The 20109-nt window shown below is 35.0% G+C and overlaps 3 protein-coding genes across 8 annotated transcripts; 2 read left to right on the plus strand and 1 right to left on the minus strand.

Annotated features, from left to right (window-relative positions):
- Positions 1–979: 979 nt before the first annotated feature.
- On the plus strand, positions 980–3022 carry LOC121743584 (methyl-CpG-binding domain-containing protein 7-like). 3 transcript variants are annotated; one of them, XM_042136912.1, is made up of 6 exons: positions 980–1203; positions 1376–1420; positions 1779–1871; positions 2142–2300; positions 2388–2643; positions 2789–3022. In XM_042136912.1, exons 1-5 carry the CDS (start codon positions 1099–1101, stop codon positions 2613–2615), a joined length of 630 nt encoding a protein of 209 aa, XP_041992846.1. In that variant the 5' UTR covers positions 980–1098; the 3' UTR covers positions 2616–2643; positions 2789–3022. The 3 variants fall into 3 exon arrangements, with proteins under 3 accessions (XP_041992846.1, XP_041992844.1, XP_041992845.1); XM_042136910.1 differs by having other exon boundaries at positions 988–1203; positions 1779–1904; XM_042136911.1 differs by having other exon boundaries at positions 989–1203; positions 1779–1904; positions 2388–2617.
- Positions 3023–3131: 109 nt separating this feature from the next.
- Positions 3132–7343, minus strand: LOC121743217 (protein ALP1-like). Of its 4 annotated transcripts, none has more exons than XM_042136451.1 (3): positions 7267–7343; positions 5976–6133; positions 3132–4298 (listed from the first exon to the last, which is right to left on the minus strand). In XM_042136451.1, exons 2-3 carry the CDS (start codon positions 6103–6105, stop codon positions 3265–3267), a joined length of 1164 nt encoding a protein of 387 aa, XP_041992385.1. In that variant the 5' UTR covers positions 6106–6133; positions 7267–7343; the 3' UTR covers positions 3132–3264. The 4 variants fall into 4 exon arrangements, with proteins under 4 accessions (XP_041992385.1, XP_041992387.1, XP_041992388.1 ...); XM_042136453.1 differs by having other exon boundaries at positions 5976–6107; positions 7267–7338; XM_042136454.1 differs by having other exon boundaries at positions 5976–6107; positions 6297–7329.
- A 5531-nt stretch (positions 7344–12874) lies between these two features.
- On the plus strand, positions 12875–19719 carry LOC121743761 (probable histone H2A.2). The gene is made up of 6 exons (XM_042137126.1): positions 12875–13165; positions 13312–13521; positions 14583–14670; positions 14742–14848; positions 14949–15018; positions 19398–19719. The coding sequence occupies exons 1-6, from the start codon at positions 12956–12958 to the stop codon at positions 19463–19465; spliced, it is 753 nt and encodes a 250-aa protein (XP_041993060.1). The 5' UTR covers positions 12875–12955; the 3' UTR covers positions 19466–19719.
- The last annotated feature ends 390 nt before the right edge of the window (positions 19720–20109 follow it).

Genomic DNA, 20109 nt, shown 5'->3' on the forward strand with positions numbered 1-20109 from the left:
TATAAAAACTTGACACAAAATTTACTAATTTTTTAATTCATTTTTTATTATAATTTTTAGATTCATGCTAGATTAAAACATGATAATAATTAAGAAATGAAGTACTATAAGAAAGAAAAGAGAATATAATATAAAATAATAAAATAAGAGATGGAGTAAAAATATGTTACAATTTGTTAAAAAAAAGAGTACCGAGATATACTTCCTCTGCCCCTTAAGAATATGCACTCTTTCTTTTTTTTAGTTCGTCCCACAAGAATATGCACTTTCTAATTTTGGAAAGTGTTTTCTCTCTAATAAGGTGAGACTCATTCTCCACTAACAATATTTTATTTACTTTTTATTTCTACATCTCTCTTACTTTACCAATTTAACATTAAAACTCATGCCGACCCCAAAATGCATATTCTTTGGGGACGGAGGAAATAGCAAAATCCGAAATGATATGACTAGTGTGATTTGAAAGGAAGGTAGAAAAAATTATACTTCCTCCGTCCCCAAAGAATATGCACTTAAGGTTTGACACAGATTTCAATGTAAAATTGGTAAAGTAAAGAGAGATGGAGAGAAAAAGTAATCAAAGTATTGTTAGTGGTGAATGAGTCTCATCTCAATAGAGAGAAATGAGTTATCAAATTGGAAAGTGCATATTTTTATGGGATATACTACAAAAGAAAGAATGCATATTTTTATAGGACGGGGGAGTACTATTTACTACTATTACTAATCCTTAGTATCCCTCGTTCATTGAAGATGATCTATTTTCTTTATTAGTTTATTTCACTTAAGAAGATCCATTACTAAAATGAAACATTTTTATTTCTATTTTTTTTAATTTTATTCTTTTCACTTGATATACAAAATATGACGCCCGGAGTCCTCTTTCTTGGGATGAAGGGAATATAAAATAGGAGTGAAATAAAGTAGTGAAAAAAAAATTACATTCGATTGGATCGATGTCCGATTCGATTCTATTCATTTCATTTTATTTATTCACTAATTACTCTGAAAAACGAGAAGGAAACGTGCATAAAAGTCCGACAATAAAACACATAGATTGAGATAGCGACACATCACACTCAAGTCTGTCTGACTCTGATGGAGCGACGGCAGCACCGCTCATCGTCAAGCTCAATGCTGGTGCCGTACGCCCTCCGCCCGAGCGCAGTGGTTCCGGCCAGAATCCTCGGCGGCTATGAAAGTGTATTTGTGAAATTTAATTGCATTACATTATTGTAGTATTAGTGAATTGTGAAAGTGAAAAGGAGATGGAAAATAATTTCCCCCAATCTTGATCCTGCTTGCATCATTTGCAGTTTGTTTAGTAGTAAGGGATTCATGTTTTTACTCGTTATTCGTATTTATTTGTGTGCAGCGTCGTGGATATCGATATCGGAGGATGATGGTTTCTGGCGGAAAGGTAAATGACTCCTTCTACTATTCTAAATCCCAAACTTAGTAACCACAAATCAACTTCTTAAAGTAGGATGTAGGAACAAAGCTTGTTTATATTATACTGTCACAAACTAATTAAATCTTCATTACATAATCTGGACTTCCAAGCTTTATAAATCTTATTACTTGAATCATTTTGTTTATGTCCCGGCATACACAAGCTACTACTTAAACTTGATTGTTTAACTATAACATACTTTTGCCTGGATAAAATTATGCAAAATGGTTACTTTTTTTTATGTTGCTGAATATATGAAAATAAAAATTGTTATATCTGTGATTGTATGTTTATGTGCTGATTAAGTATGAAAATGCTGTTACAGCTGTTAAGAGTGGATAATGAAGGATGCAAGAATCACTTGGCTGTTGTACGGGAAGCCCCCAATATCATTCCAGATGGCTGGATTGTGGAGGAGGTACGTCGTAAGTATGTGAAGTCCACCGACAAGGTAATGTCATGCTCATAACCATGTATACGAAATCCTATATCAAAAATAATACTAGTAATTTTTATTTCAGAAACATACTACATGACATCCATCGTTATTAGTCTTAGTTAATAGAGCTACTTCCAGTAAACATTTCATTGGGAGGGTATTTATGTGTTAGGCATTTGCCTTCGCTCCAGTAACACGTAATGTGCTTGTATTGTTGCGACTGATGTCTAAATGCCATTTGTCGCACAGTATTACTGTGAACCTGAGACTGGATTGAAGTTCCGCTCTCTGATCGCCATTCAGAGGTACCTGGCAGGATTGGACGAAGACGCCCCATTATCCAGGGCTTTAGAAGAAATTATGGAAAATAAACCTCTTGCACGGGCTTTTAAACTGGAAAATCACAAGGTAAGCCCAATTCATTGTTTTCAGATGATGGTCATATGTACCATAGTTCAACAAATTTAATATTATTATTTGTATTGGCCTTCTTAGAGCTCAACTCGAGGGAAGAAAGATACTTCTCGCAAAAAACCACAGGCCTCATCTTTTATCGATCCACCAGTAAAAGTGACTTGGGTTCTTGCCAGTGCACAAGGGGATTCATGGAATCCTTACATCTCCGAGTCATTGGTCCCCGACGCTGTTAAGCAACAATGGACAAACAGATTCATGCTCTTCATGAAGGATGGAACCAGCAATTTTCAGAACTTGCAAGCGTAGAGGTATTAATCAACCATTTTCTTGCAAGGTAAAACCAAGAAGAATGAATTGTACATATTGTGGTTATGAAAAACTTAGTACTGCTATAGAACAGCCTTGATGACTTTAAAATAGCTTGGTTTCAGATGATCAAATCTGGCCAGCTAACTTAACTTTGTGTCTTGATTGTGCAGTTGGAGATTAGCCCTTCCGTCGAAGATTAGGAGATGTTAGGACACTGGTTCTTCAGTTTATATGTTCTGTAACCGCTGCTGCTGTTGTTGTTGTACATCTTTATTGTTGTTAGTGTACATTTCTAAGACTTGCTAGTTATGTCATATATATATTCTTCTTCCTAGTTGATGTAACAATGTGTATTATCAAAACGTTGCAGCAGTTTATGATCAACTATTTTCTATTTTCAATCAGTCCTGATCATTGCTCACAAACTAAATATTAAAAATTGAAGTCATTGAAAAAATACTTGTCTTGTAGACTAGTTGGAATTGATCCGCCCAGTATTCAACAGCTTTATAAAAAAAATATACTAATACTGAATCTCTAAAAATAACCCCCGGGACCCACCCAACCCAACACCTTCTACCTATTAGTATATTGGACTTGAAGGAAAACAAGTTTGCCTATAAGCACAAGCAAGATTGTGCTTCACTCATCTACCAGAAAAATACATAGACAGTCTGTCCCTCAAAATTGATCCTGCTCTGTTGACAGGTTCACAAATCTCTTGCCTGTATCCTTGATCATGGACGAGAGACGACGGCAAGTCATCAGAGATGCCGTCCTCCATGTCTATGATGATATTGTGGAGAATGCAGCATACTAGGATAAACCGAGGCAGCTTATGCCGGTCCGGTCTCCACATTTCGCCATGAATTATCCGCCACACCCCCTTCAACCTCGCCAACGCCCTATCTGCAACAGATTGAGTTGCGAGGAGCCTCTTATTGAAATCTGCTTCAGCTTTTGAGAGTTCTTTCCCTTGATATGGAGTAACAAGCCAAGGCAGCAATGGAAACCCATAATCGCCAATAATGTATTCTGTTAACTCTGTTTTTTCTGATAAATGGGTCGTCTTCCCGTTCAGCTTCTCCCCTTTCTGGCATTGTTTGAAGAAACTCGAGCTCTGGAGCACGGAGGAGTCGCTCATCTTCCCCGGCCACCCGGTGACTATGTTACGGAACCTCAGATCAGGGTCCACGATTGCTTGCAGGATCATGCTGTGGTTCTGCTTGTGATCGAGCCAAGTATCAGCTTCCTGATCAGATGAGGTCAATAGCATGGTTATATGAGTAGTGTCAATGGCACCACAGCAATTCGGAAGGCCTCGGATTTTCTCAAACTTCTGTTTTATTTGTGTCATTTCCAATTCTGTTGAAGGCCACTGGAGGTGGTGAAGACCCTTTTCTTCAATGGCCTCCACGAAGCGCCATGTCAACTGTGAGACAGTCGAGTGGTGTGCCCCGAATGACTCCCCAATTGAAATCAACGAGTTGCCAGACCCAAGTCTTACTAGTGCTAAGGCTACCTGGTCGTTTAACGTCATTGGCTTGCCATTTGCGAATGAAAAATGTGTCTTGGCCATCATACGCTCTTTTACTAGGCAACATATATAGTCGAAAGTTATTCTAGACACCTTGAAAGTAGATTTGAAGCTGTCTAATATCAGTGAAGACGATGGACTACCTGCAGATTGACAGAGAAACATCAATCGCTGAAGATATATTTAAGAGCGCAAAGCATGAAGTTTCCGAGAAGTCAGGATAATTCAACAAAGTTGATATGCTTAAAGCTGCGCGTCATTAGTGCTAAATGATGGAAAAAACCTCGAATAATATGACAAACTTGCTAGAACCTTATAATGCTAAATTACCCTGTAAAGTCAGTTTATAGGGGCACAAGCACACGCATCAATAAGAGTGAATATATAAGAACTCAGAAAGTTAGATTTTCAGCACAGATTCGATTTCTTTGTATATACTACAACAGAAAATATATCAGTTCAAATCACCCTTATGATTCAGTCCTTCAACTTCAAAGATGACCCCAGAGACCGTGAAACTGATCAATAGCCTTCAAATGGAAACAATTTGGATACAAACTTGCAAAATCCTTATTCAAAAGCAATTCTGCTGCTTCTTTGAGAACATAAAGATCTCAAACTATGATATGTTAATATTATTGTTACATTCATAATCTGCCAATATGTATTGTCATTTTCCATCTAATACTACTTCCTAAGTGGACATGCAAACAATGCTACATCACGCAGAGTTAAAACTCACTTGAATTAAACATGATTTTCCGCATCTTGAAGGGAAGAAGATTTTCACAAATGTCAACTCTATTTCATACTAATACACACCAATACATATGCAGATCTGTTCAAATAAGGTCACTTGAAAATGACAGATATATTCAATTCAAGTGCTGCATGAATAAGAAAATTAATTTCTCTTTAATTAATGCTGCATATTCTATTCCTACCATGCCAATATTAGAGCAGCTTATACATTGGCCAAAGTGAAGACTGTTATCACAACTCCTACCAATACCGTTACAGTTACTTCAACAGGTCAGCATCCCTTCAACTTATAATACTACTTCCAGATATGGCTAAAGAGCATTTAACTAATGCTTTGGCTGACACAGCCTGTGAATTGGAATTGTAGTTTTTCAAGATTTTTTAAAGTCTGAATGACCAAGAAAGTTTTAAATTTATGCATAATGTATGTAAGAAAAATGGCCACTTAACACAAGGATTTCTGTAAGTATTACTTAAGTTTCATAGGAAAAGGATGGGATTCTTTCAAGAAATGGATTCCAGTTATATCCATATTATGCACATATTTCGACACTTTATGTAAAGAAAATGTAGAAGAATGCAATGATTATGATGGCAATGGAGAGATGAAAACACTGTGCTTCTCTATGTTGCAGTCAGTCTGATAAAATCTTCTATTCTCCGTCAAATCAAATTATGAAAGGGGGAGAAAGGAGGAATTTTTGTTGAACCCCTAGCACCTGACTCAACGAAAAAAACAATGAACAGTGTCCTATTTATTTCATGTTTAAGATCATTGGGTTGATAACAGAAGAACAAATCAAAACAACGTTGCATTGTCTACTTTCATTGAGTACAGTAACAGAGAAAAAATCAGCATCCAAAATTGAGATGAGACATATTTGTGTATGTGTGTGTGGGCACACGAGCAACAAATAAATCATATAATATGATAAGAAAACCTAATTACCAAAAAGAAACTGGCATTACAACATAATTCCATAAAAGTATACCAAGACAGATTTATAACTGTAATATGTAAGCAACTGCAAAGAAATTGAAAATTTTGAAAACATTACCAGCAATTGTCTTTGTCAAAACACCCCACCACTTTGTACAGCCCTCCTCCGAAGACCCCATGATCAAAGCGTTTTCTTCAGCCTTCTTCTCTATTTTCCTTTTCTTTTTATTCCCTCCCACCGGCCCCATCACTGTAAATTGAACAAAGCCCCACTAACTGGTCGAATCAAAAGAACTAGTTATTTGTTATAGTTAATATACAACTAATATCTCTCTGATAAAGAAAACTGAATGTTATCTCCAGATTATATATACATGTACAAAAACTGTGATTGGGTTTGCATGCACAAGTGATCATCTATAGAAGTCAACAGGCGTACATTTTGTTTTGTCCGTCTCAAAGGTTGTGTATCATCTAGTAACTGAAAAGGTTGAGTTGGAGACACTGAGTCTTCATAGCGAATCTATGAGAACAGACAGTGACTGACCACATTTGAAAGAGAGATAGATAGCTGGCATAATGGATATGCTTGATACACAGCTACAAGAAACAGTATCTGATAGCTAGAATTTGATTTTGCAACTAACACATTCAGTTACTTTGGCATGATATAATTAGTAAACTGGAAAACTGGACAAAAAATACCATGAGATCATAAAATAAACTCATACTCTAGTAGATTGCACTAATGTAACATTCAGAAATATCAATTTCAGACTCAAAGAATGAAAATTTGAGATTCATCACTGCAAAACCGGGATAACAATTTTCAGGGTCAACTGATAAATGAAGACCAATCCACAATTATTACCAAATAATTACATTTAGAATACGAAAATTAAACAGCTGCAAAACATGACCATAAGAAATTAAACAGCTGCAAGTATGCAAGTCAAGTTTGCAACGAATGTAAATCGGCATTCCAAAATGCAATGCGCTCAAAAAAATCGTTGCTTCTTGGCAAGGCAGGAAGCAAGAAGCAGAAGATCATGAATTACCAAAAATTGCATCTGACTACGCTATATCACTGCAGCCAGACACTCTTCTAATGATATCACCGTAGATAAAACGTAACTCATTTAGGTACATCTCTGAGCGAGATCAATCTTCAATCAAACACATTTGGCATTCGCAACAGCAGAGACTAAGGAGCAAATTGTTGACATTTGATCATTTCATCGGAAGAGAATTAATTGGAAGATTCAGCCAAATTAAGATTTTAGAGTAGCAAAAGTTGAACACTTGGTCACATAGAGAAACGAAGCAGTGAGAAAAACACAGTATTCAACAAGCGATACAAGACATGTATTCAAGTTGAGAACATGAAAGCAGATAAAGAAATTGGGTACCTCCGGATATCGTTTGCAGACGCTTCTGGTTCTCGTAGTGTTGTTGGTTTGGGTCTTCCTTCTTTCGACTGAGTCTTTTTTATGTAAGAATGCCTTTAACAGTTTCAGTTCCACTACTTTATTCACATTTCTTCTTGTAATTTTACTAATATTATTAAATTCCTTATATTTAATCACAAAGTTTGTAAAATTATTAGTATCAAAATAATAATTTGACTTTTTCCTCATAAGAAAAAAGGAAATGCTTGGTTATGTCAATTCACTTTTTGCGGAAAAAACAATATCGTACAGCCGATCATCGATAATCCGAACATTGGAATTATTGTAACTGAGGAAAATATATTTATTGCGCACTACTTTTCTAAGCGAGAATTTTTACACGAGAATCATTGCAATTGAGGCAAATATATTAATTGTGCCCTACTTTTTAAAGCGAGTGAAAATCGTCTCAAATGTACTTGTTAATTTGAACTTAGCTATGGTAACGACTTCAATTTAAAATAACAATTGTCTATGTAACTGAGAAATACAAATTTTTCACTCTTTTAGGGCCTAGATTTGCATTATTTTGAATGCTATACATGCAAATATATGTTTTGTAAGTGCATGATTTGTTTTATGATAAATGTGCAAAATAGACTTAGAAAAATGAAAAAGAATGTCGAAATTGAAAATCGAGGGATTTAGTCAGTGTATTACTAACCCATTATCAGTGGTCGATGAGGTTCCGGTGGCCCGTTGCGTAAAAGAGCCTAAGCCAAGACCTCCAGACCAGTGGTCCATTGAGAGTGACACGAAGAACCCCAAGAGCGTTGACTTCATGTAGTGGTCCGCTGAGTTTGTGTGACGAATGCTTTCAGACCTAATTCACCCCAAAGCTTACCTTATCGAGTCATAATTCTCTCTTCAAGATTTACTTGTTTCATTCCATACTTGATCATTCACCATTCATCCTCAAAGATTGAAATAAGGCATTGGAGCAAGGCAAGAAAGAAGACGAAGATTTCAATATTCATTCCCTTTAGGTTTTATTAATTGAGTGTTAATGTTTACTCTTTTTATTATGGATTTTGTTACCTCGCCTATGGATAACTAGTAATTTGTACAAATTTTAGGGATTGACAGTGACTTCATATTTATTTAATTTTAAATTTTTGATGTTCAAGACTATTTTATTTACTTCTTACCGTTCTATGGGATAAATGCCATATTTATTTAATTTTAAAATTTTGATGTTCAAGACTATTTTATTTACTTCTTACAGTTCTATGGGATAAATGCCATATTTATTTAATTTTAAAATTTTGATGTTCAAGACTATTTTATTTACTTCTTACAGTTCTATGGGATAATGCTTCTAGTTGCTTGACAAACAACGTAAGATTATACAATTACATGTGGGACAATCGACAGAGGATCCATATGTTAGATTGGCATCAATGACACTATAGCCAATATCACAAAAAAAGTATACCTAAGAGTGAGAGTTTTATAAGGGTCTTGTTAATCTTTTTGGAGTTACTAGCTAATCTTGACAAACTTAATGTTAGTAATCTACTTTCATTGGTCGACGAGAATAATTAGGTGACTCGCTCTTGTAACTCTATAGTTGTATTTTGAATAAACTAAAAACAGTGAAATCATGTCTATAAACTTCTCGTCTCATCTTAGTTTTGATCACTGTTTATTTGCTTTCTACTTAATTGTAAGGTTTACATTATTTATTGTTTAGTTTTAGTTAATTTAAACCATAAATCATATTTTTCTCAATAGTGTATGGGGCTGAGTATGTTGTGGTCAACCTTTAAACTTATTCTCCATGTTTTATAACATTTTGTTTACCTTTACCTATACTAGATCTACAATATATATTTATAATTATTTTTAGTTCTGCTAATAAATTGTGCATCAGTAACCATTTTCCACCTTTGAAGCATTTCAGTTGTTTGATAGGTTAAACTATTTTGTAAATTAAACATAAATTAATTTTTTTGTCTCCACTAAAACTTAAAAATAATAATAATGATGTTTTTCTATTTTAGACCACCCACTAAAATTAGTATCTATTTATAGTAACTTTCTCTTGCACGTGAGTTTCATTTCCCACTGATAATATTTTAATCACATTTAATTTCTATATATTTCTTACTTTACTAATTTTATTTTAAACTCGTGTCATCTACCATCATTATTATTTGTTATGAACAAATATAATAACATCTTATTTTCATTAAAAAAAGGTAGTGGAAGCCACATTAGTAACATTTTTCCACTGCCACATCAACATTTTAAATTTCAGCCACAACACCTTCAATAGCGCCAACCCCAAAATTAGCTCCAAAGTTCGCCACAAATTTTTTCCCCATCATTTTCGCCTTTTCTTTAAAAAAACTTTTTGTTTTATCAAATAAAGTAGTAAATAGTAAAATAACATAAATTAAACACAATACTAAAAAAATACTACCCCCATCCAAAAAAATAGATTAGTTTTACCATTTTTGGTCGTCTACCAAAATTAAACCAATTTATAAATATGGAAAGTTTAAATTAATTAAATATAACTAATAATTGGACCCCACAATCAACTAACACTACTTCCACTACCTTTTTTCTCCATCTCTCTTATTTTACCAATTACGCATTAAAATCCGTGTCATTTGCAACTTAATCAATTTTTTAATGGACGTAGGTAGTACTTAATATTAGTAACTCGCTTATGGTGGAATGGGCCGTGGAGGGAGTTTAAACTTCATCGTTGAAAGTAGTTTAGTCGTATTCCTTTTCAAGTCGTCCCAATATAGTTGAATCGTCTCCTTTTTAGAGAACAACTTTAATCTATCTCCTAGTTAAAAACCTTTTTCATTCTTGCATTTTATTCTCACTCTATTCTAGTCTTTTAAGACAACCATTATCAATGGCATGGTCTGTGCTAGGTCATCTTTTCAATTTTAAAATAAAAATAAATAAAGTTGTGACACCTCTCTCTCCTCCACCAACGGTCTCATGAAACACGACTTGCAACCATCCGATCTCCCTTCCCTTTTATTTTATCAACCAATAAAATTGTGGCATATCCATTTGGCACAATTTAATTGATTGATAAATATTATATTTAAAATTTAAATATTTTTTATAGTACATTATATTAATAAAATTTTAAAAATTATACCAAAATTCATAATTTTTCATTCTCTATAATTAGAGATCACATTTGCTACAATTTTGCACACAAAAAAATTTATTTCTTTTATGCACATATAATTCTTTTTTTAATATAATTGTTTTTTTAGTGTCATTTATTATTTTTTTTATAAGTTTTATCGTGCAATGATAAAATATTACATATAAAAATATAATTATTAAAAAAATAATATAAATAAATAAATAATGGTGTGGTTGGGTGGTGATTGATAAAATAAAAAAAAAGATGATTTGGTTGAATGAATATTGAAGATGTGAAAAATTGCCAAAATAGTACCCAATATGTATTTATTTGGATGTGAAAAAATACCAAAATAGTAATCCCTTGAGGAACAATTCAGTCCAAAAAGTTTTAAAATATTTGAAAAATCATGTGCAATTGCAAAGTTTGATATAAGTGATACGAAGATTATTAATCTCGTGATAATTTATTTTCTCAATCAGCAAGTGATAAAGTATTATTCAAATTAAGAGTGCACAAGCTGTTGCATAATGCCTTGTTATTTTATTTACTATACTAGTATATAACTTTACTCTCGTAACAAGCTGTTGCACAATGCCTTGCATAAAAATTATGTACATTGTGTATTTTGATAAATCGTGTTCAAATAATGTAGTACTTATATAACTTTCCTCTCCTAACTCTCGCTGCATATGCAATGATGAACAATGAATTGTTTACTTGTAGAAAAATTTGATCTCAAAGCGATTTTTATGCTAAATCAAGTAAACATGTTTTGTAATTAGTCGGGCATATACAGTCTTCATTTTTTTCTTGAGTGTGTGTTTGGCATGGTATGATCCGCGGTAAGATTTAAAGCTTGGTATGAGTGATACGAAGATCATTAATTTGATGAGAGTATATTTCTCGTTCACCAAGTAATAAACAACCATTCAAATCCGAATGCATATGCAATTACATAAATGCCCTGCTATTTTATTTTCTAAAAAATACGTATATTTTATATTTCACTAAATTGTGTTTCGAACCGCATATAAATACCACTTTCCTCTCATAACCCTAGCCGCATATGCAATGCCGAACAAGGTATTGTTTTCTTAAAGCAAAAACCCGATCTCAAAGCGATTTTTATGCAGGATCAAGTAACCGTATTATGCATTTCTCAAATTTGAGTCATATCAGAGAGTTCTTGGCGAAACTTCCTCATTTCGAAGAACTCAAAGGTAAAAACCTCAACCAAACCCAATTTGATTATCTTACATCCAAAAAGAGAAATTATACAGTGATTCTAATTTTCTAAAAGTCATTGACATTTTCCAGTATTATACACACTAGTCATTGAGTAATTTTGCTGTTAGCATCACCAATTGACCTACACTATAGGTATGTGTATAATCCTTTTTTATTTATGGGGTCTTGATTTTAAATAAATTATTACATCATGATATTTTTATTCTGTTTGATTTGAGCAATGAGAGACTGTATCGGTTTATTTTTATGGAATTCGTGTTTATACTGTGATGAATTTATTGATGATTTGGTGCCAATTTAGCTTTGTTCTAGGGAAAATAATATAAATCGAGGAGATTTATAATCTGTATGTTTAGGTTGTACTATACAGCAATTTTAAGGGTAATGGCAAAAAATTCATAAAGTTTGGTCCAATATCCATCTATTTTGGCTAATTATATCACGACTTTGACATTTTTCTCAATTATCTTATAATTTGTATATTTAGGTCGGTGTACTGATTAGTACTGTATAATCGAATGACATGTTGTGTATTGACAATTTGCAGTTACAATACATATAGATACCCACTCAACCTTCACTTTTTAAAGTTTCCAATGTGAATAGTTTCAGCCTGTGAAATTATACAATTTGCATCTTTTAAATTAAAAAGTCCCCAATTAATTATTTTATGTCTGTGAAATTAATATAATTTGGATCTTTTAAATTAAAAAGTTCCCGATGAATGATTTCATACTTGTGAAATTAATACAAGGACAAATTGTATTAATTTCATATGAAATGATTTATTGGAAAATTTTTAATTTAAAAGATGTAAATTGTATTATTTTTACAAGTATGAAGTGATTCATCGATACTTTTTAATTAAAAGAAGCAAATTGTATTAATCTCACAGGCTTGAAATGATTTATCAAAAACTTTAAAATGATTTATCAAAAACTTTAAAAAGTGAAGGTTGAGTGTGTATGCATCTGTATATTAAATGTAAATTGCCAAAAAATTAAAAGGCAAAAAATGAAATTAGGGGCGGGAGAAATGGAATCAATCGAAATTCCCAGCCCAAAATTTCAAATTTCGTTCTCGGTTCCCATTGGTTCATCTCACAGCACACGGATCGACCCGTAATCCAACGGCCCTAATCGCGCTTAGCCTTAGCTCAGCAGCACCAGCCCCTCTATAAAATCACAATCTCCGATTCCCATTTCACCACCCAACGACGCATCCGAGAAAGACGTTCAGCTTCAATACTAACAAAGGGTTCAATCGTCATTTCCAATGGAGGCTGCCGCAAAACCGAAGAAGGGCGCCGCGGGGAGGAAGGGCGGCGGCCCCAAGAAGAAGCCGATCTCCCGCTCCGTTAGAGCCGGCCTCCAGTTTCCCGTGGGCAGAATTGGCCGTTACTTAAAAAAAGGTCGCTACGCGCAGCGTGTCGGCACTGGCGCGCCGGTGTACATGGCTGCCGTTCTCGAGTATTTAGCTGCTGAGGTAAAGGATTACGTGATGCGTTTAATTCGTCGTTTTGATCTGTAATGCAATTGGCTTAGTTCATTAGGTCCAACATTGAATTGTGGCGTGGATCTGAGATTGCGCTAATTATGATTGTTGATTTGTCGAAAATGATTGGATTTCAGGTGTTGGAGTTGGCTGGAAATGCGGCTAGGGATAACAAGAAGAACAGGATCATCCCGAGGCACGTTCTGTTGGCTGTGAGGAACGATGAGGAGCTGGGGAAGTTGTTGCAGGGTGTGACCATTGCTCATGGTGGTGTGCTTCCAAACATCAATCCGGTGCTGTTGCCGAAGAAGACTGGCGGTGAAAAGCCCACCAAGGAGCAGAAGCCGGCCAAGGCTGCCAAATCACCTAAGAAAGCTGCTGTTTAGATTATGGAAAATTTGGTTTACCGATTTTTATCAATTGTATGTTATTTTTGGCTTAGAATGGGATCCAGCGGAATATAGTTAAAGGCTGTAATTATATAGTGCTGTTGATTTAGAGCCCATTTTCAATATCAATCAAGTTTATTCAGCCACATTTTGCGGATCGCGTTTCGTTTCTTCGTTATTTCTTTTAATTCTGCTGATTATTCTGTGGGAATTGTTCGCAAAGATTTGCCGTTTCGTTTTTGTTCATCATCTGATGGTAAGAATTAGATTCCCAACAAAAATCCATCGTTTTCATTTTCCTTTATTCTCCCCTTTATTTTAATATTTTTTCAAAAAATATTGCTGAGAATCGATTTTACAGAAGCAAAGGTGGTGTTTTTAATAGGTGTAGATGGAGTCAGTTACAAACTTCCTCGAGAAATAATCTAACATAAAATAAAGGAGCACTATAGCTTACCTTTTTAATCCTTTCTGGAGGAAAGTTGAATCTTTACAGAGGATGCGTTTCTTGCAAAAGATTCGTTCCGCCTTTACTTCCCCGCTCTATCGATGCCTCATACGGCGGCGCATGCAACTATTCGTCGGAGGTCTCTCTCTCTCTCCCCCTTCGCATTTTCAAATGTGCGCAATGTCTATCCTTACTAGGGTCTCTGAAATAAATTGGTCTCATAACTAGCTTGTTTGAGCCTAACTGTGGTTCTATTTCCTGCTCGACGAAATGCTCCAATGAAGGCTGGAGGTTTACACAGTTTATTTGCAAATTATTAAAGGAAGCATGATATATACTTGTTCAGTTGCTTTCATGGTTGAAGTGTAAACAATAGGTAATGATTAATTTGCTGTTGACACAATTATATAAGAACAGATTGTTCCCTAACAATTTTCAGTTATTACTGAAAAAACTGATTATTTTCCAAGAATGTTTCAAAGGTCAAGTAGATAACCACCATTTTATTGTAATATCCTGAATTTAGTGAGTGTGAATTAGAATTCTCAGATGGTCACTCTCTTAAATAAAGGAAAGCTTTCTGCTTGCAGGACTCTCTTACGACACCAATGAAACTGTGCTGAAGGATGCGTTTGAGAACTATGGCAAAATAGTCGAAGGTGGGGGAGTTACAACATTATGATTTACTCGAGATTATTGTGGCATGGAAATGATTTTATAACATAAGCAGTTAAGGTAATATGTGATCGCGTGAGTGGAAAATCAAGAGGATATGGATTTGTGCGCTACTCTTCTGAAGCAGAAGCAAACAAAGCCTTGAAAGAAATGGACGGCCAGGTATGCTCAAAGTGTCGGCTACATTTTTTTCACATGCCTAAGTATCTTTGGTTCAGTAAAATTCTTAGATAGTGCTCCCTGTATTTTGTGCTTTTTACAGTTGCTGGATGGCAGGAATATCCGAATTCACTATGCTCATTGCTCACAGAGGGGGAAGCAAGGAACTCAGGGTTAGGCCTAAAACTCTGAACCTTTGTGGCTTTATATTCACCATATAATCCTAGTTTCCTTCTTCCCTTGATCTATACCTGGCTTAGTTTAAACCTTTCCTACTTTTGATTGATTTTTTCATTTTCATTTTCTATCGTGCTTAGTTTGAACATTTCAAAACTTAAGACCTCACTTTAATAGATGCCAGCACCATGTTACTGGTAACTTGCACATTTTGAGATCAGATTTTCCTTGCACATCATTTAGAACTAAGAATCGGTTTGTCAGAGACAACATTGTACAATGATCAAGGAACTGAGACTGAAGGGTATGTTGAAGGAGCTACAGTCTTGAAAAGGGGAGAGAAAATACTGTATCCACCCAAATATAGAAAATGAAGTATAAACAAGTCCGGATTCAAATGAATGTGTTAGAAAGAATATTTAAATTCACTTGTAAAAGAGGACACAAATACAATTTATTAGGGGTGGGAGGTTGGATCTATCCCAACAGAAATTCCAACACAGAGAAGAGGTCCATTTCCTGCCTTTTTATGTGGGTCCTTACTCCTTGGCTTTTATATGCATTATAATATTGTTTTTAAGTTTAGTTTATTAAAAAGTTTTTCTAGTGAAACTTAGATTAATGTTCTTTTATAACTGAATCTTATGTTGGTTAGTACTCCCTTGACGTTAAGAATCGTCAGAGCCACCCGCTAAATTTTGTTTCCTGCTGGATGTTTGTTAGTTAGTCCACATAATGATGGTGTAAGCAACTTAAGCTATTGCAGTCTTCCCTAGTTTTAGTATCCTTTTGCAGGGGGGATTTGTAACTGTAACACCTCGAAAAAAAAACTAATTAATCTAATTAAATCTTTTCCTAGTTGACTTGGTCAAATATATTTCTCTAAACCATATCACCAAACGATTTCCCCATATCTATACTCCCTAAAATCTCTCCAACCACCAAATCCATCAATATCTATCAGTTTTGCCTATATATATATATCCAATCAATCCCACGATCTTTCTACACAAAAATTCAATACCAAGAAAAACCAGGAACTAAAATTTAGAGAAAGAACCGAGTTGGAGAAGAGAGTTTTCTGCCGCCTAAGAAGGTAATCACCGATCAATTTCCAGCCTTGATTTCCTTGCATTCATTTAGGATAACTCTAATTTTGGAGCATGAAATCTGTAGTATTCGGACAGTAGGTTCTGACGCATGTTTGACCGACCAAACGAACTCCTTTTTATACGATTCTTTTTTCTGAATAAACCTTAAGGTGTCTTCTATGTGGTGTGTGAATTTCAACCTATTTGGACGAAAGATGTATTTTTGGTGAATTTTTGAAGTTGACTGCGCAGTTCTACCAAAAATTGTTTTTCTCGACCAGGGAGTTACGTTTTCGATTTGACCGACCTAAAAAGATTATTTTGATGTGAAATTTTAATTGAATGATATTTTATGTGTCTACTGTATTGTGGAAAAGTTTCAGCCCCAACGGAGACCGGATGAATTTTAAATGATTTTTACAAACCAACCGCGCAATTCTGCCAGTTTTGTTGTTAGGTGAAAATATCGCTTGTTGCTAAGTTTTAATGAATTATATGATGCATGTATGATTTAAGAAGGTATCCTATGGCATGATTATGTGTAACACGTTGAGAAGTATTATGGCATGTTTTTCCTTATGTTGATGAACGTTCGGGAATGGGCAATCTAAGAAAACGATGAAAGGAACGATAGGACATGCATGATAATTGTAATAATGGAAAACCTGATTGTGTGGTGATATTGACAAGGGTTGTTGCACGTACGAGGGTACCAAGAGTAAAAGGTTACGTAAAGTCGTGATTGTGTGGTATAAGCAAGCGAGGTGGGCTTTCTTTTTAAATAAGGGCAATGCCCAAAGTATATTTTTATGTGAAAATGATATGAATATTTGTCATGCCGTGTTTTGTTTTATTCTATGGAACCTATCTGATGTGGCTTTTGCCATCAATGGATAATCGAATTCGGGTCTGTCTAGGGAGTGAGTCCCTATTCAGGCTAGTGTACACCTATGGAGATCGTGAGCCGTCTTTTGGGTCGGCCGGTCTAGTGACTTGGAATGTGGCCACATTCTTTGTCATCAATGGATCAGATATGGTAGATAGCTATGGGAAAATGGTTGATCAACCGAATTTTACAATGGAAATGATTTTAGTGTCTCAGGCCTTTTCAAGTTAAAACCCCAAGGTCACTCAATGGTGGCATGATAAATACTTTTTATAAAATGTTTTCGGCATGAGTCCACTGAGTGCATCAAGTACTCAGCCCTGCATTTCTTTTTAAAAATTTGCAGGTTGAGCGTGACGGGTGCGGTGGGTGTTGAGCAAGACCATTGAAGAAATTTAAGTGTCTAGAATGTGTCTTGTCTTCACACGTGGCATATTCCTTCTCTCAAATGCTTCCGCTAAGTAGTTGTCTTTCTTTTGAGTTCGTGTGTCGTTGAGATATTTTCATTTGGAGTTGTTGATTGTTGAAATGATACTCTGATTTTATTCGAGCTATTCCCATTTGTTTCGAGTTATGGTCGAGTTGTGTTGTTTTTCCCATTTCTTCCCCGCTTCTTTAATCCTTCCCTAGTCGCGATCAACCGTGTTTTCTATACTTAGAAAATGCGGGCGTGACAGTAACAGCCCAGCAACCTAGACATTATTGATTTCAAATAATAGGGAAGCGAAGACTGATAAAGTTCCTGGCATACACCATGCTCGATTATCTCGTTCGTGCATCTCCTTGGATAACTCATTAGTTACAAGAAAGGCAATAAAATGTATTCCACATCTGGTGCTCCTATATTCTTTCTGAGCACGTTACAGAATCAAATCTAATACCTTGAGTGATTGGGTCCAATCAATGTTTCTAATTTGTACTCATTCTCTTAGTCACTGCTGCCTCCTTTATTCAGTTCATTTCTCCATCTCAAGCTACCTCAATAGATTATCATTCAAGGGAAGGTCACTATCCCCACATTGGGTGTCTCTATGATGAAAGAAATATCTTATCACGTGACTGGCCAGAAACGGAAGTTATGCTAAACTAGAATTTTATTAAATATTCATAATTCTCTTGCCCAGTCTTTTGGTAAGTGACCTAAATTTGAATAGTCTTTGGGTCGAGCAAGAGATAATAATAGCGACAGACAAGTTGTTTCTTCATTGCTGTTATCAACTTATATAGCATAATGATTTTTCATTCTCTAAAACACTTGACATGGGCCGTAGAGTTTGGAAGATGACTACATTTATGTTCTGATGTTAGTTTAGTTCCGCACAGAATCTGTTACTGGAGTTGTACACCAAGTGAAACTTCTGATTGTCTTATCTTCTAATTAGCTAAATGTTGATTTCACGGAGGTAGCATCATCTCTTTCTTTAGCAAGTAGATCTGGATCATAACTTTTCTGCTAGAGGTGTCACTCATGAGTCTTGATACACTTACAGAAAGCTAGTATGGAACTACAGGAGTCATATTTCTGGAGGAGTATTTTGTACTGCATTAATAGCTAACAAGGTCCAACACTTGGCTACGTAATTGACCTCTTATGTAATTTCCACACATTGTTCCATTCTCTGTATCAGGGTCTTGACTGGCATGAACAGAATTCAATTTAGTATCATCCTGCATCCTAAAAGAGTTCCTGAAAAGGTGCTGGCAAAGATTGATTCTCTTTTTCGTCATATAACTTTATTTGGCATACGGTGCAGCATCTGCAAATTGTCTGGAAATAGTCTAACTAGGAAACAATCAACACCATAACCTTAGTCTCTCAGGAAAGAGAAATACTGTTAGCGATACAGTTGTTGTTTTGCTAAAAATGTTCCCATCAACCTTCACAGCACCTAGGACTGCACGGTGGTTGAATTAGCTGCCTAGGTTGGTTTCTGGAAAACGGGTTATATGAGTCTCTGTCCCAGTTAGTGTTCAAAGGCAGTTGTCTTTTCTTACAAACATAATTTTTCAGTAGTCTGTTATAAATCTACTTGTGCTCCCACAATATAAATCTTGCCTCTCCCTCGAAAAAAAAAATTGCTTCAATAGGTTGACTTACCAGTTTCTGATCTGTCCTGAAACTTCTGATGGTTTAAAATTTGATCCAACTTTGTCCTTAAGTTTTCGCATGCCTCAGCAAATGTTAATTCTTGCACTATGATTCTATGCACGTCTCTCTGTGAAAGAAAGACACTGACTTATGTTCTGTATTAGGATGAATGCTCTTCAACATCTATAGAATAGTAGAAGGGCCTCAGATTTTCCTCTCTTATGAATTGAAGTCAACAAAGAAGATTTAGTTATCAGCATCTTGCTTCAAGACCTTCCCTTGTTTGTGTGCTTTTGCACCTGGTGACAGATATGAGATATCGGCTGAGTATTATCATGAGAGGACACAAGTTTGATGGATGGGGTGCAGTAAGTTAAGTCCAAAAATTGAAGATATGATACTATATTTAGTAGTATATCATCTCAGAGTAAATTGCTAAGGCTACACTTAATTTCGTTCACTCAGAATGTTACAGAAATTCATCAACTTTTGTTTCCTGGGATTCTTAATTTTCATACATCGCGTGAAAATTAGTCAGATGTTTCAATTTTATTACGAATAATGCTATGTGGCCACATTATGGCCAGCCATAACTTAATTAAATAACAAAAAAAATTGATTTTTTTTCAAATTTTTGGTTTAATACTACTTGATTTTACTTTTATATCATCTTCATTATATGTTGCTCAACATGTTAGTGTTGCTCTTTCGTAGTTTTTGCTCAACTTATTACTACTGTCATTTCTTGATTGTTGCTCAACGTATCCAGTAATTCGTGATATTAATGTGTTTTACGTAATGGAATTCAAAGATAAGTATCAACTCACAAGTCCATTCACACACATATAAGTTTATATCGGTAATTCTAATTTTTTTATACGTATAAATGGACTAAATTAACTTTTTATGGCCGGCCACATTAGGGCCATTTAACATCACTCTTTTATTACTACATTATCTTTATAAAACATGTATTGTGTGGTTTTAACTTTTATGCAATAAACTCCTGAGTTAACATTAT

Source organism: Salvia splendens, chromosome 8 (genome assembly GCF_004379255.2).
Source record: "Salvia splendens isolate huo1 chromosome 8, SspV2, whole genome shotgun sequence".
Classification (NCBI taxonomy): domain Eukaryota; kingdom Viridiplantae; phylum Streptophyta; class Magnoliopsida; order Lamiales; family Lamiaceae; genus Salvia; species Salvia splendens.